The sequence below is a fragment of the Bombina bombina genome, chromosome 5, assembly GCF_027579735.1.
Source record: "Bombina bombina isolate aBomBom1 chromosome 5, aBomBom1.pri, whole genome shotgun sequence".
NCBI classification, from domain to species: Eukaryota; Metazoa; Chordata; class Amphibia; order Anura; family Bombinatoridae; genus Bombina; species Bombina bombina.
Genome location: NC_069503.1, coordinates 869,595,062 through 869,608,562, shown reverse-complemented (window position 1 = coordinate 869,608,562; position 13,501 = coordinate 869,595,062). Strand labels below are relative to the sequence as shown.

General features: G+C 41.0%; 1 protein-coding gene across 1 annotated transcript in view; it reads left to right on the top strand.

The window, feature by feature from the left end:
• The window catches only part of CCDC178 (coiled-coil domain containing 178), an 835,363-nt gene that overhangs the window by 84,926 nt on the left and 736,936 nt on the right, over positions 1-13,501 (top strand). The window contains 1 exon segment of the mRNA XM_053715876.1: positions 364-576. Within this exon segment, the coding sequence (XP_053571851.1) occupies positions 364-576 (213 nt within the window).

The following is a 13,501-nucleotide window of genomic DNA, read 5'->3' as shown; positions in this document are numbered from 1 at the left end:
TTATAAGATATGATGAAAATAATGTTATCTAACTTTATCTAAACACAAACACTGCAGAAATGTGAAAATAGCCCTGGTCCTTAAGGGTAAGAAAATTGAAAAATGGTCTGGTCAATAAGGGGTTAAATTACATGAAAAAGGGAAGAATAAATAATGACGGTATGTTATTTTTTTTTACTAGGCATCAATTAAAATTTGAAAGTTTTTCATGTGGTGGGTAACCCTCGTCCTGAAAGGTTACAGCTATTTCTATTAAGCTTTTTTTCTGCCATCATTACCTTTAAAACGGTATGGTCGTACGCACTGCAACATGACATTGCACATATATGCAGGGACACTGACTCCTTTATTTCCGTACCTTAGATTTAGAACAAGCAAGCAGAGTCACAGCTATGAAAACAGATACAGAAATAGTCATTTCAGAAGTTGTAGAGCTGATTTGGAGGCTAGAAGCAGACCGTCAAGAAGCAGAGGGATCTTTTAAGTTGGAGGAAAAGAAGAAGCAGGCATTGATCGTAAAAATTGATGCACTTTCTTTGTGGAAGCTTCAGCATTTTCCTGGATCTGTTCAGAAAGGTAAACGTTAATCCTTATATTGATTACTTAAAGGGACACTCAGGTTAAATAAAATTTTCATGATTCAGATACAGCATGTCATTTTAAACAACTTTCCAATTTACTTCCATTAAAAAAAATGCGCACAGTCTTTTATATTTACAATTTTTGAGTCACCAGATCCTACTGAGCATGTGCAAGAATTCACAGACTATACGTATATGCATTTGTGATTGGCTGATTGCTATCACATGGTACAAGGGGAGTGGAAATATACATAACTTTGAAATTTGTTATAAAAAAATCTGCTACTCATTTGAAGTTCAGACTAAGTGCTAATGCATTGTCTTGTTATCTTGCATTTGTTGATTATGCAAATCTAATGTGTTGACTGGTCCTTTAAAGGGACAGTACACTGTACAATTGTTTTTATATGAATGTATTTTCAATGACTCGTTATACCAGCTGCAGAGTATAAAATGTATGAGAAATTGCATTTTTCAGGTTTATTTGTGTATATGAAGTAGCTGGTTTTGTGCTTTTAAACCACAGCCTATTACAATGGGTTTAGCTTCAGGTAATATCATATCTCATTATGTTATCACTTTGTGTACACACACTTGCTTCCTTATCTTATAATTGTCTGGAAAACTAAAGCTCAATACATAGAGAAAACAATGGAAAATTATCATTTTATTACTCAACTATCATGCCCCCCGCTGAGAGTGAAATCTCTTCTGCTGGCTGTGTTTACTTAGGCTATTCAATAGAATATACTCCAGTATAGAAACTTTCAGTATAGGTTGGGAAACCTCAGGCTAAATCAGCTATTTTAAATGCCAAAATAGGGGTAAAGGAGCTACTTGTAAATAATTTAAAACACTCCAGCAGGTAAAATGAATCATTGGGAACAATTTAAAGGGGAGAACATTTTTGGGCGAACTGTCCCTTTAAGAGGCTGGTTTGTTGATTAATTCATTAAATAATTGAATTTGTACATCAAAGCTTTACAGCTATGTCTGTTATCAATCGTGTACAAAAAGAACTGTTTACCCAGTTTATGTAGTGCCGCAGGGGGATTTATATACACTGTAAATATGAGTAGGGGTTTTACAGTAGCATTTGAAAATGTTTTGTTCATCGTATAGAATTCATAATGTAGCGGAGTCCATTAAAGGGACATGGAACACAGTTTCAGATAGAATATACAGTTTAAAACAACTTTCTAATTTAATTCTATTATCACATTTTCTTCGTTAACTTGGTATCTGTTGTTGAAAAGCAGCAATGTAAGCTTAGAAATGTGCATGTGTCTGGAGCACTATATGGTAGCAGTTTGGCAAGAATGTTATCCATTTGCAAGAGCACTAGATGACAGCACTATTTCCTGCCTTATAGTTCTCCAGATACCTACGTAGGTACCTCTTCAACAAAGAATACCATGGGAATGAATCAAATTTGATAATAGTAAATTGGAAACTTTTTAAACATTGTATGCTCTGTCTGAATTACAAAAGGAAATGTTTGAGTTTCATATCTTTAACTTGCATTTGTACAGTGATTCTTATTTATACTTCCTATGGGAGGATTTGTGTCAGGAAATATTAGAAGCATATTTACATTCTAAGGTGTTCTCTATGTTATGCACCTAAACTATGTGTAAGAGGCATCAGAGAAGTTAGGAACTAGAAAGATTAGGAAATATATTTACCTCCTTTTAAAAGACAGAGAATTCAGCAATATATTTAAAACCCCAAATTTTTCTTTCATGATTCAGATAAAGAAAACATTTTTAAAAAAATTCCAATTTACTTCTATTATCAAATTTGCTTCACTCATGCATAACACTGTGGCAAAACTGCTGCTATATAGTGCTGCAGACACGTGCACTCTCCTTAGCTTACTTTCCTGCTTTTAAACAAAGAATAAGAACGTTTTAATTTTATAGTAGAAGTAAATTAGAAACTTGTTTAAAATGATATGTTCTCTCTGAATTATGAAATAATTGTTTTGGGTTTTATGTCCCTTTAAAGATACAGGGGATTTCTCCTGTTAAGTGTGGTCAGTCCACGGGTCATCATTACTTCTGGGATATTATCTCCTCCCCTACAGGAAGTGCAAGAGGATTCACCCAGCAGAGCTGCTATATAGCTCCTCCCCTCTACGTCACCTCCAGTCATTCTCTTGCACCCAACGAATAGATAGGATGTGTGAGAGGACTGTGGTGATTTAATTAGTTTATTACCTTCAATCAAAAGTTTGTTATTTTATAATAGCACCGGAGTGTGTTATTCATTCTCTGGTAGAATTTGAAGAAGAATCTACCTGAGTTTTTTTCTATGATTTTAGCCGGAGTAGTTAAGATCATATTGCTGTTTCTCGGCCATCTGAGGAGAGGTAAACTTCAGATCAGGGGACAGCGGGCAGATTAATCTGCAAAGAGGTATGTAGCAGTTTGTTATTTTCTGACATGGAATTGATGAGAAAATCCTTCCATACCGTTATAATGTAAACTCAGCCTTAAATGCAGTAGATGTAGCTGGTATCAGGCTGTCATGTATGTATATTTTACACTTCAGTATTCTGGGGGATGGTACTTCACTGGATTATACTGTATGCATAGACTTAACCTAATTTGCAGGGACTTGCAATAGGTTTTAAATAACAATTAATTTATTGAGGTTAAACGTTTTTTTGCTGGCATGTAAAAACGTTTATTTCTCTGAGGTACTGGGTGAAAAAATGTTTTGGGCACTATTTTCTCCACTTGGCAATAGTTTTGTTTAATTTAAAGCAGTTCACTGATCTCTCTCACTGTTATGTGTGAGGGGGAGGGGCCATTTTTGGCGCTTTTACTACGCATCAAAAAATCTCAGTCAGAGGTTCATTTTCTTCCTGCATGATCCGGTTCATCTTACAGAACTCAGGGATCTCCAAAGCCTTGTTTGAGGGAGGTAATCATCACAGCAGAGCTGTGAAGAGTGTAGTTTACTGTGATAAAAAACGTTTTTTTGTGTATTTTTTCTGCTGCCAGGGTTAGTTATCCTTGCTAATGGGAACAATCCTTTGCTAAAATTGTTTATTCCTTACAAAGATTTGATGCTATAACTTAGTTATTTTCAACTGTCATAATTTTTTCTGTGCTTCTTATAAGCACAGTTCGTTTTCATATTATTGTAAATTACTTAAAAAGCATTTCCAAGTTGCTAGTTAATTGCTAGTGTGTTAAACATGTCTGATTCAGAGGAAGATACATGTGCTATATGTGCTAATGCCAAAGTGGAGCCCAATAGAAATTTATGTACTAACTGTATTGATGCTACTTTAAATAAGAGTCAATCTGTACAAATTGAACATATTTCACCAGACAACGAGGGGAGAGTTATGCCGACTAACTCGCCTCACGTGTCAGTACCTACATCTCCCGCTCGGGAGGTGCGTGATATTGTAGCGCCGAGTACATCTGGGCGGCCATTTCAAATCACATTACAGGATATGGCTACTGTTATGACTGAAGTTTTGGCTAAATTACCAGAACTTAGAGGCAAGCGTGATCACTCTGGGGTGAGAACAGAGTGCGCTGATAATATTAGGGCCATGTCAGACACTGCGTCACAGGCGGCAGAACATGAGGACGGAGAACTTCATTCTGTGGGTGACGGTTCTGATCCAAATAGATTGGATTCAGATATTTCAAACTTTAAATTTAAGCTGGAAAACCTCCGTGTATTACTAGGGGAGGTGTTAGCGGCTCTGAATGATTGTAACACAGTTGCAATACCAGAGAAAATGTGTAGGTTGGATAAATATTTTGCGGTACCGGCGAGTACTGATGTTTTTCCTATACCTAAGAGACTTACTGAAATTGTTACTAAGGAGTGGGATAGGCCCGGTGTACCGTTCTCACCCCCTCCGATATTTAGAAAAATGTTTCCAATAGACGCCACCACACGGGACTTATGGCAAACGGTCCCTAAGGTGGAGGGAGCAGTTTCTACTTTAGCTAAGCGTACCACTATCCCGGTGGAGGATAGCTGTGCCTTTTCTGATCCAATGGATAAAAAATTAGAGGGTTACCTTAAGAAAATGTTTGTTCAACAAGGTTTTATATTGCAACCTCTTGCATGTATTGCGCCTGTTACGGCTGCAGCAGCATTTTGGTTTGAGTCTCTGGAAGAGACACTTCAATCATCTACACTAGATGAGATTACAGACAAACTTAGAACCCTTAAGTTAGCTAACTCATTTATTTCAGATGCCGTAGTACATTTAACTAAACTTACGGCTAAGAATTCCGGATTTGCCATTCAGGCACGCAGAGCACTGTGGCTAAAATCCTGGTCAGCTGATGTTACTTCCAAATCTAAATTGCTTAATGTACCCTTCAAAGGGCAAACCTTGTTCGGGCCCGGGTTGAAGGAGATTATCGCTGACATTACAGGAGGTAAAGGCCATGCCCTGCCTCAGGACAAAGCCAAACCTAGGGCTAGACAGTCTAATTTTTGTTCCTTTCGTAATTTCAAAGCAGGAACAGCATCAACCTCCTCTGCACCAAAACAGGAAGGAGCTGTTGCTCGCTACAGACAAGGCTGGAAACCTAACCAGTCCTGGAACAAGGGCAAGCAGGCCAGGAAACCTGCTGCTGCCCCTAAGACAGCATGAATCGAGGGCCCCCGATCCGGGACCGGATCTAGTAGGGGGCAGACTTTCTCTCTTCGCCCAGGCTTGGGCAAGAGATGTTCAGGATCCCTGGGCGTTAGAGATCATATCTCAGGGATACCTTCTGGACTTCAAATCCTCTCCCCCAAGAGGGAGATTTCATCTGTCAAGGTTATCAACAAACCAAATAAAGAAAGCAGCGTTCCTACGCTGCGTACAAGATCTTTTATTAATGGAAGTGATCCATCCAGTTCCGCGGTCGGAACAAGGACAAGGGTTTTACTCAAATCTGTTTGTAGTTCCCAAAAAAGAGGGAACTTTCAGGCCAATCTTGGATTTAAAGATCTTAAACAAATTCCTAAGAGTTCCATCGTTCAAGATGGAAACGATTCGAACAATTCTGCCCATGATCCAAGAGGGTCAGTACATGACCACAGTGGATTTAAAGGATGCTTACCTTCACATACCGATTCACAGAGATCATTACCGGTATCTAAGGTTTGCCTTTCTAGACAGGCATTACCAGTTTGTAGCTCTTCTATTCGGACTGGCTACGGCTCCAAGGATCTTCACAAAGGTTCTGGGTACTCTTCTGGCGGTACTAAGACCGCGAGGAATTTCGGTAGCTCCGTACCTAGACGACATTCTGATACAAGCTTCAAGCTTTCAAACTGCCAAGTCTCATACAGAGTTAGTACTAGCATTTCTAAGGTCGCATGGATGGAAGGTGAACGAAAAGAAGAGTTCTCTCTTTCCACTCACAAGAGTTCCCTTCTTGGGGACTCTGATAGATTCTGTAGAAATGAAGATTTACCTGACAGAAGACAGGTTAACAAAGCTTCAAAATACATGCCGGGTCCTTCATTCCATTCAACACCCGTCAGTAGCTCAATGCATGGAGGTGATCGGCTTAATGGTAGCGGCAATGGACGTAGTACCTTTTGCACGCCTACATCTCAGACCGCTGCAATTGTGCATGCTAAGTCAGTGGAATGGGGATTACTCAGATTTGTCCCCCACTCTGAATCTGAATCAAGAGACCAGAAACTCTCTTCTATGGTGGCTTTATCGGCCACACCTGTCCAGGGGGATGCCATTCAGCAGGCCAGACTGGTCAATTGTAACAACAGACGCCAGCCTACTAGGTTGGGGCGCTGTCTGGAATTCTCTGAAGGCTCAGGGACTATGGAATCAGGAGGAGAGTCTCCTTCCAATAAACATTCTGGAATTGAGAGCAGTTCTCAATGCCCTTCTGGCTTGGCCCCAGTTAACAACTCGGGGGTTCATCAGGTTTCAGTCGGACAACATCACGACTGTAGCTTACATCAACCATCAGGGAGGGACAAGAAGCTCCCTAGCAATGATGAAAGTATCGAAGATAATTCGCTGGGCAGAGTCTCACTCTTGCCATCTGTCTGCAATCCACATCCCGGGAGTGGAGAACTGGGAGGCGGATTTCTTAAGTCGTCAGACTTTTCATCCGGGGGAGTGGGAACTTCATCCGGAGGTCTTTGCCCAGATACTTCGACGTTGGGGCAAACCAGAGATAGATCTCATGGCGTCTCATCAGAACGCCAAGCTTCCTCGCTACGGGTCCAGATCCAGGGATCCGGGAGCGGTTATGATAGATGCTTTGACAGCACCTTGGACCTTCGGGATGGCTTATGTGTTTCCACCCTTCCCGATGCTTCCTCGATTGATTGCCAGAATCAAGCAGGAGAGAGCATCAGTGATTCTAATAGCACCTGCATGGCCACGCAGGACTTGGTATGCAGATCTAGTGGACATGTCATCCTGTCCGCCTTGGTCTCTACCTCTGAAGCAGGACCTTCTGATTCAGGGTCCATTCAAACATCAAAATCTAACTTCTCTGAAGCTGACTGCTTGGAAATTGAACGCTTGATTTTATCAAAACGTGGGTTTTCTGAGACAGTTATTGATACCTTAATACAGGCTAGGAAGCCTGTTACCAGAAGGATTTACCATAAAATATGGCGTAAATACTTATATTGGTGCGAATCCAAGAGTTACTCATGGAGTAAGGTTAGGATTCCAAGGATATTGTCTTTTCTACAAGAAGGTTTAGAAAAGGGGTTATCCGCTAGTTCTTTAAAGGGACAGATTTCAGCTCTGTCCATTCTTTTGCACAAACGTCTGTCAGAAGTTCCGGACGTTCAAGCTTTTTGTCAGGCTTTAGCTAGGATCAAGCCTGTGTTTAAAACTGTTGCTCCACCATGGAGTTTGAACTTAGTTCTTAATGTTTTACAGGGTGTTCCGTTTGAACCCCTTCATTCCATTGATATCAAGTTGTTATCTTGGAAAGTTCTGTTTTTAATGGCTATTTCCTCAGCTCGAAGAGTCTCTGAGTTATCTGCCTTACATTGTGATTCTCCTTATCTGATTTTTCATTCAGACAAGGTAGTTCTGCGTACTAAACCTGGGTTCCTACCTAAGGTGGTCACTAACAGGAATATCAATCAAGAGATTGTTGTTCCATCCTTGTGTCCTAATCCTTCCTCGAAGAAGGAACGTCTGCTACACAATCTAGATGTAGTCCGTGCCCTGAAATTTTATCTACAGGCAACTAAGGAGTTTCGGCAAACGTCTTCCCTGTTTGTCGTTTATTCTGGCCAGAGGAGAGGTCAAAAAGCTTCGGCTACCTCTCTCTCGTTTTGGCTTCGTAGCATAATACGATTAGCCTATGAGACTGCTGGACAGCAGCCTCCTGAAAGAATTACAGCTCATTCTACTAGAGCTGTGGCTTCCACTTGGGCCTTTAAGAATGAGGCTTCTGTTGAACAGATTTGCAAGGCTGCAACTTGGTCTTCTCTTCATACTTTTTCCAAATTTTACAAATTTGACACTTTTGCTTCTTCGGAGGCTGTTTTTGGGAGAAAGGTTCTTCAGGCAGTGGTTCCCTCCGTATAAAGAGCCTGCCTGTCCCTCCCGTCATCCGTGTACTTTTGCTTTGGTATTGGTATCCCAGAAGTAATGATGACCCGTGGACTGACCACACTTAACAGGAGAAAACAAAATTTATGCTTACCTGATAAATTCCTTTCTCCTGTAGTGTGGTCAGTCCACGGCCCGCCCTGTTTTTTTATGGCAGGCTAAAGATTTTTTTGGATTATACTCCAGTCACCACTACACCCTTGGGCTTCTCCTTTCTCGTTGGTCCTTTGGTCGAATGACTGGAGGTGACGTAGAGGGGAGGAGCTATATAGCAGCTCTGCTGGGTGAATCCTCTTGCACTTCCTGTAGGGGAGGAGATAATATCCCAGAAGTAATGATGACCCGTGGACTGACCACACTACAGGAGAAAGGAATTTATCAGGTAAGCATAAATTTTGTTTTTAGTACTAAGTTACAGTCACTGGTACTGCTTAAGTGTATGCGTATATTTTGTACGTTAGATATGAAGAGTTTGTATACGTATATCAAACATGAAAATGGCATTGAAGTAATACGGTAACAACTAGTTCTAAATATAGCCCTAAACAAATAGATTGTTTGCAACAACTATTAAGGGTTATATTGTTTTGTAACTATTTTTTTATGGATACATGGTATATTCAAAAAAGAGGAATGTTGATGGGATCAAATGTCGCCTGATCATATGCCAATTTGGACATGAACCAATTTGTGCTCTGTAACCCTTTGTTTATACAGTTTGACGCCACCTGGTGGCAGTTCATTAATGACAAATTTGACATATGGTGGGGAGACTTAGATACCCTCAGACAATTTCTTGGTCAGTTGAATTTGGAAATGAATGTCTTAGTTTTAGTTTTCTCTGAACTACATTGAGGAAAGGATAGTATTTTGGATACAATGATTTAAAAACATACAGCTAGATTACGAGTTTTGCGTTAGAGGCTATGCGGTACTAACAAGCAGTTTTCTATCACCGCTTACTTACCTACAGCGCTGGTATAACGGGTTTTTACAAACCCATCGTTAAAAGACAAGAAGTGAGCGTTGAGCAAAATTTTTCTCATTACCGCAATTCAATACCAGCGCTGCTTAAGTCAGTGGTGAGCTGGTCGTACATGCTCGTGCACAATTTCCCCATAGGAGTCAACGGGGAGAGCCGGCTGAGAAAACACCTACAAAAAGCAGCATAAAACTCACTAACGCAGCCCCATTGATTCCTATGGGGAAATAAAATGTATGTCTACACCTAACACCCTAACATGAACCCCGAGTCTAAACACCCCTAATCTTACACTTATTAACCCCATAATCTGCCGCCCCCGACATCGCCGAGATCTGCATTATATTTATTAACCCCTAATCTTCCGCTCCGGACACCGCCGCCACCTATATTATACTTATGAACCCCTAATTTGCTGCCCCCAACATCGCCGCCACCTGCATTATATTTATTAACCCCTAATCTGCCGCCCCCAATGTCACCGCCACCTACCTACACTTATTAACCCCTAATCTGCCGCCCCAAATGCCGCTGCCGCCACCTACCTACACTTATTAACCCCAAATCTGCCGCCCCCAACGTCGCTGCCACTATACTAAATGTATTAACCTCTAAACCTAAGTCTAACCCTAACACCCCCTAACTTAAATATAATTTAAATAAATCTAAATAAAATTACTATAATTAACTACATTATTCCTATTTAAAACTAAATACCTATAAAATAAACCCTAAGCTAGCTACAATATAACTATTACATTGTAGCTAGCTTAGGGTTTATTTTTATTTTACAGGCAAGTTTGTATTTATTTTAACTAGGTAGAATAGGTATTAAATAGTTAACTATTTAATAACTACCTAGCTAAAATAAATACAAAAGTACCTGTAAAATAAAACCTAACCTAAGTTACAATAACACCTAACAAACACTACACTATAATTAAATAAATTTACTAAATTAAATACAATTACCTAAATTAAATTAGCTAAAGTACAAACCCCCCACTAAATTGCAGAAAATAATAAACAATTTACAGATATTTAAACTAATTACACCTAATCAAATAGCCCTATCAAAATTAAAAAAGCCCCCCCCCAAAATAAAAAAAAAACCTAGCCTAAACTAAACTACCAATAGCCCTTAAAAGGGCCTTTTGTGGGGCATTGCCCCAAAGTAATCAGCTCTTTTACCTGTAAAAAAAAATACAAATAACCCCCCCAACAGTAAAACCCACCACCCACACAAAGAACCCCCCAAATAAAATACTATCTAAAAAAACCTAAGCTTCCCATTGCCCTGAAAAGGGCATTTGGATGGGCATTGCCCTTAAAAGGGCAGTTCGCTCTTTTGCAGGCCCAAACCCTAACCTAAAAATAAAACCCACCCAATACACCCTTAAAAAAACACTAACCCCCTGAAGATCGACTTACAGTTCTGAAGACCAGACATCCATCCTCAAGGAAGCGGCAGAAGTCTTCATCCAACCGGGCAGAAGTCCTCAATGAAGTTCAATCCTATTGGCTAATCCAATCAGCCAATATGATTGAGCTTGCATTATATTGGATTATTGGAACAGCCAATAGAATGCAAGCTCAATCCTATTGGCTGATTGGATCAGCCAATATGATTTTTTCTACCTTAATTCCGATTGGCTGATAGAATTCTATTAGCCAATCAGAATCTAAGGGATACCATCTTGGATGACGTCACTTAAAGGTACCTTCATTCGTCTTTAGTCGTTGGATGAAGCGGATGCTCCGTCGGATGTCTTGAAGATGGACCCGCTCCGCGTCGGATGGATGAAGATAGAAGATGCCGTCTGGATGAAGACTTCTGCCTGTCTAGAGGACCACTTCACCCGGCTTGGATGAAGACTTCTCCCGGCTTCGTTGAGGACTTTGGCCTGGTTGGATGAAGACTTCTGCCGCTTCCTTGAGGATGGATGTCCGGTCTTCAGAACTGTAAGTCGATCTTCAGGGGGTTAGTGTTAGGTTTTTTTAAGGGTGTATTGGGTGGGTTTTATTTTTAGGTTAGGGTTTGGGCCTGCAAAAGAGCTAACTGCCCATCCAAATGCCCTTTTCAGGGCAATGGGGAGCTTAGTTTTTTTTAGATAGTATTTTATTTGGGGGGATGTTTGTGTGGGTGGTGGGTTTTACTGTTGGGGAGGGTTGTTTGTATTTTTTTTTACAGGTAAAAGAGCTGATTACTTTGGGGCAATGCCCCGCAAAAGGCCCTTTTAAGGGCTATTGGTAGTTTAGTTTAGGCTAGGGTTTTTTTTTATTTGGGGGGGGCTTTTTTTATTTTGATAGGGCTATTAGATTAGGTGTAATTAGTTTAAATATCTGTAATTTGTTTATTATTTTCTGTAATTTAGTGGGGATTTTTTTGTATTTAGTTTTAAATAGGAATAATTTAGGTAATGATAGGAATTTTTATTTAGATTTATTGTAATTATATTTAAGTTAGGGGGTGTTAGTGTTAGGGTTAGACTTAGGTTTAGGGTTTAATAAATTTAGTATAGTGGCGGCGACGTTGGGGGAGGCAGATTAGGGGTTAATAAGTGTAGGTAGGTTTCGGAGACATTGGGGCAGCAGATTAGGGGTTAATAAATATAATGTAAATGGCGGCGATGTTGGGGGCAGCAGATTAGGGGTTCATAAATATAATGTAGGTGGTGGTGTCCGGAGCGGCAGATTAGGGAAACGCAGCCCCATTGATTTCTATGGGGGAAAAAAGTAACGTTTAAACCTAACACCCTAACATAAACCCCACGTCTAAACACCACTAATCTGCTGCCCCCGACATCGCCGACACCTACATAAACTTATTAACCCCTAATCTGCTGCTCCCGATATCGCTGCCACCTAAAAGAATCTATTAACTCCTAATCTGCCGCTCCCGATATAGCCGCCACTATACTAAAGTTATTAACCTCTATTCCCTCGCACCCAGTGGCGTATTTAGGTTTTGTGCTGCCCTAGGCACTCAAAATTCTGCTGCCCCCACCCAAAGGTTTAAGGCCTTTTTCCCCTTAATATTTTTTTGGGTTAGTGTGTAAAATGTTTTTGTTTTTTTTCATAACAATTCAAAAGAAAATGGGCTAGCAAAACACTTGCATACTGGTGGGTTGAATTGCATGCATCTCATACCATGTTCTCCCTGAGAAAAGGGAGTGAAAAGGGAGAGAAAAGAAGGGGAGGGGAGAAAAGGGATAGAAAGGAAAGGAGGGAGAGAGAGAGAGAGAGAGAGAGAAGAGAAAAGTGGGGAGGGAGAGGAGAAAAGGGGGGAGGGAAAGAAGGGAGGGAGGGAAAGTAAGAAGGGAGAGAGGGAGGGAAAGAAAGAAAGAAAGAAAGAAAGAAAGAACTGGTGGGTTGAATTGCATGCATCTCATACCATGTTCTCCCTGAGAAAAGGGAGTGAAAAGGGAGAGAAAAGAAGGGGAAGGGAGAAAAGGGAGAGAAAGGAAAGGAGGGAGAGAGAGAGAGAGAGAGAGAGAAGAGAAAAGTGGGGAGGGAGAGGAGAAAAGGGGGGAGGGAAAGAAGGGAGGGAGGGAAAGAAAGAAAGAAGGGAGGGAGGGAAAGAAAGAAGGGAGTTGAGTGAGGGAGGAAGGAAGGAAGGGACAGAAGGGAGAGAGGAAGGGAGGGAAAGAAGAATACACTTTGAAACAATCACTGCCCTTCACATGCAACAACATACAGTAAGTGTCCCTTTACTATTTACTCGGTGGGTGAATGCAGAGAAAGCTAGCTATTAGTAGCTAACATACATTAGCGCTGAGAGTTTATGATTAAACATCACAAGCTGATCTAAGCAGTGCACAGAAGTATCCAGTCTGTTAGCTACTAAGACCTGCAATAAGCACTGCGCTCACAGACCCACCACAGCTGACAAGGGGAGGCAGCATATCGGCACAAGGTCTTCTCCTCCAGCCTCACCTTGTAAGCATATTCCTGGGCAATTTCTCACTAAGAACGCTTCCAGTGCGAAAATGCCAGCGGCTCTAAATGAAGCAACAGTTTAAAGGAGCACTGCCTGTGAAGAGTGACCTTAATCTGCGCACGTGCCTTGTCTTCTCTGTAGAAACCTGCACTTTATCGCTCACTGTACTGTGTGCTTGCTTTTAGAGAGAGGATAGGGCAGATGTGCTGCCCCTCCCAAATCTGCTGCCCTAGGCACCGGCCTTGTTGGCCTAGGCCATAATATGCCCTTGCTCGCACCCCAACATTGCCCACACTATAATAAATCTATTAACCCCTATTCCGCCGCTCTCCGACATAGCCGCCACTAAATAAAGCTATTAACCCCTAAACGAAAATGAAGTTTCGCTGGAGCACCTTGCTTAAGGGTAAAAT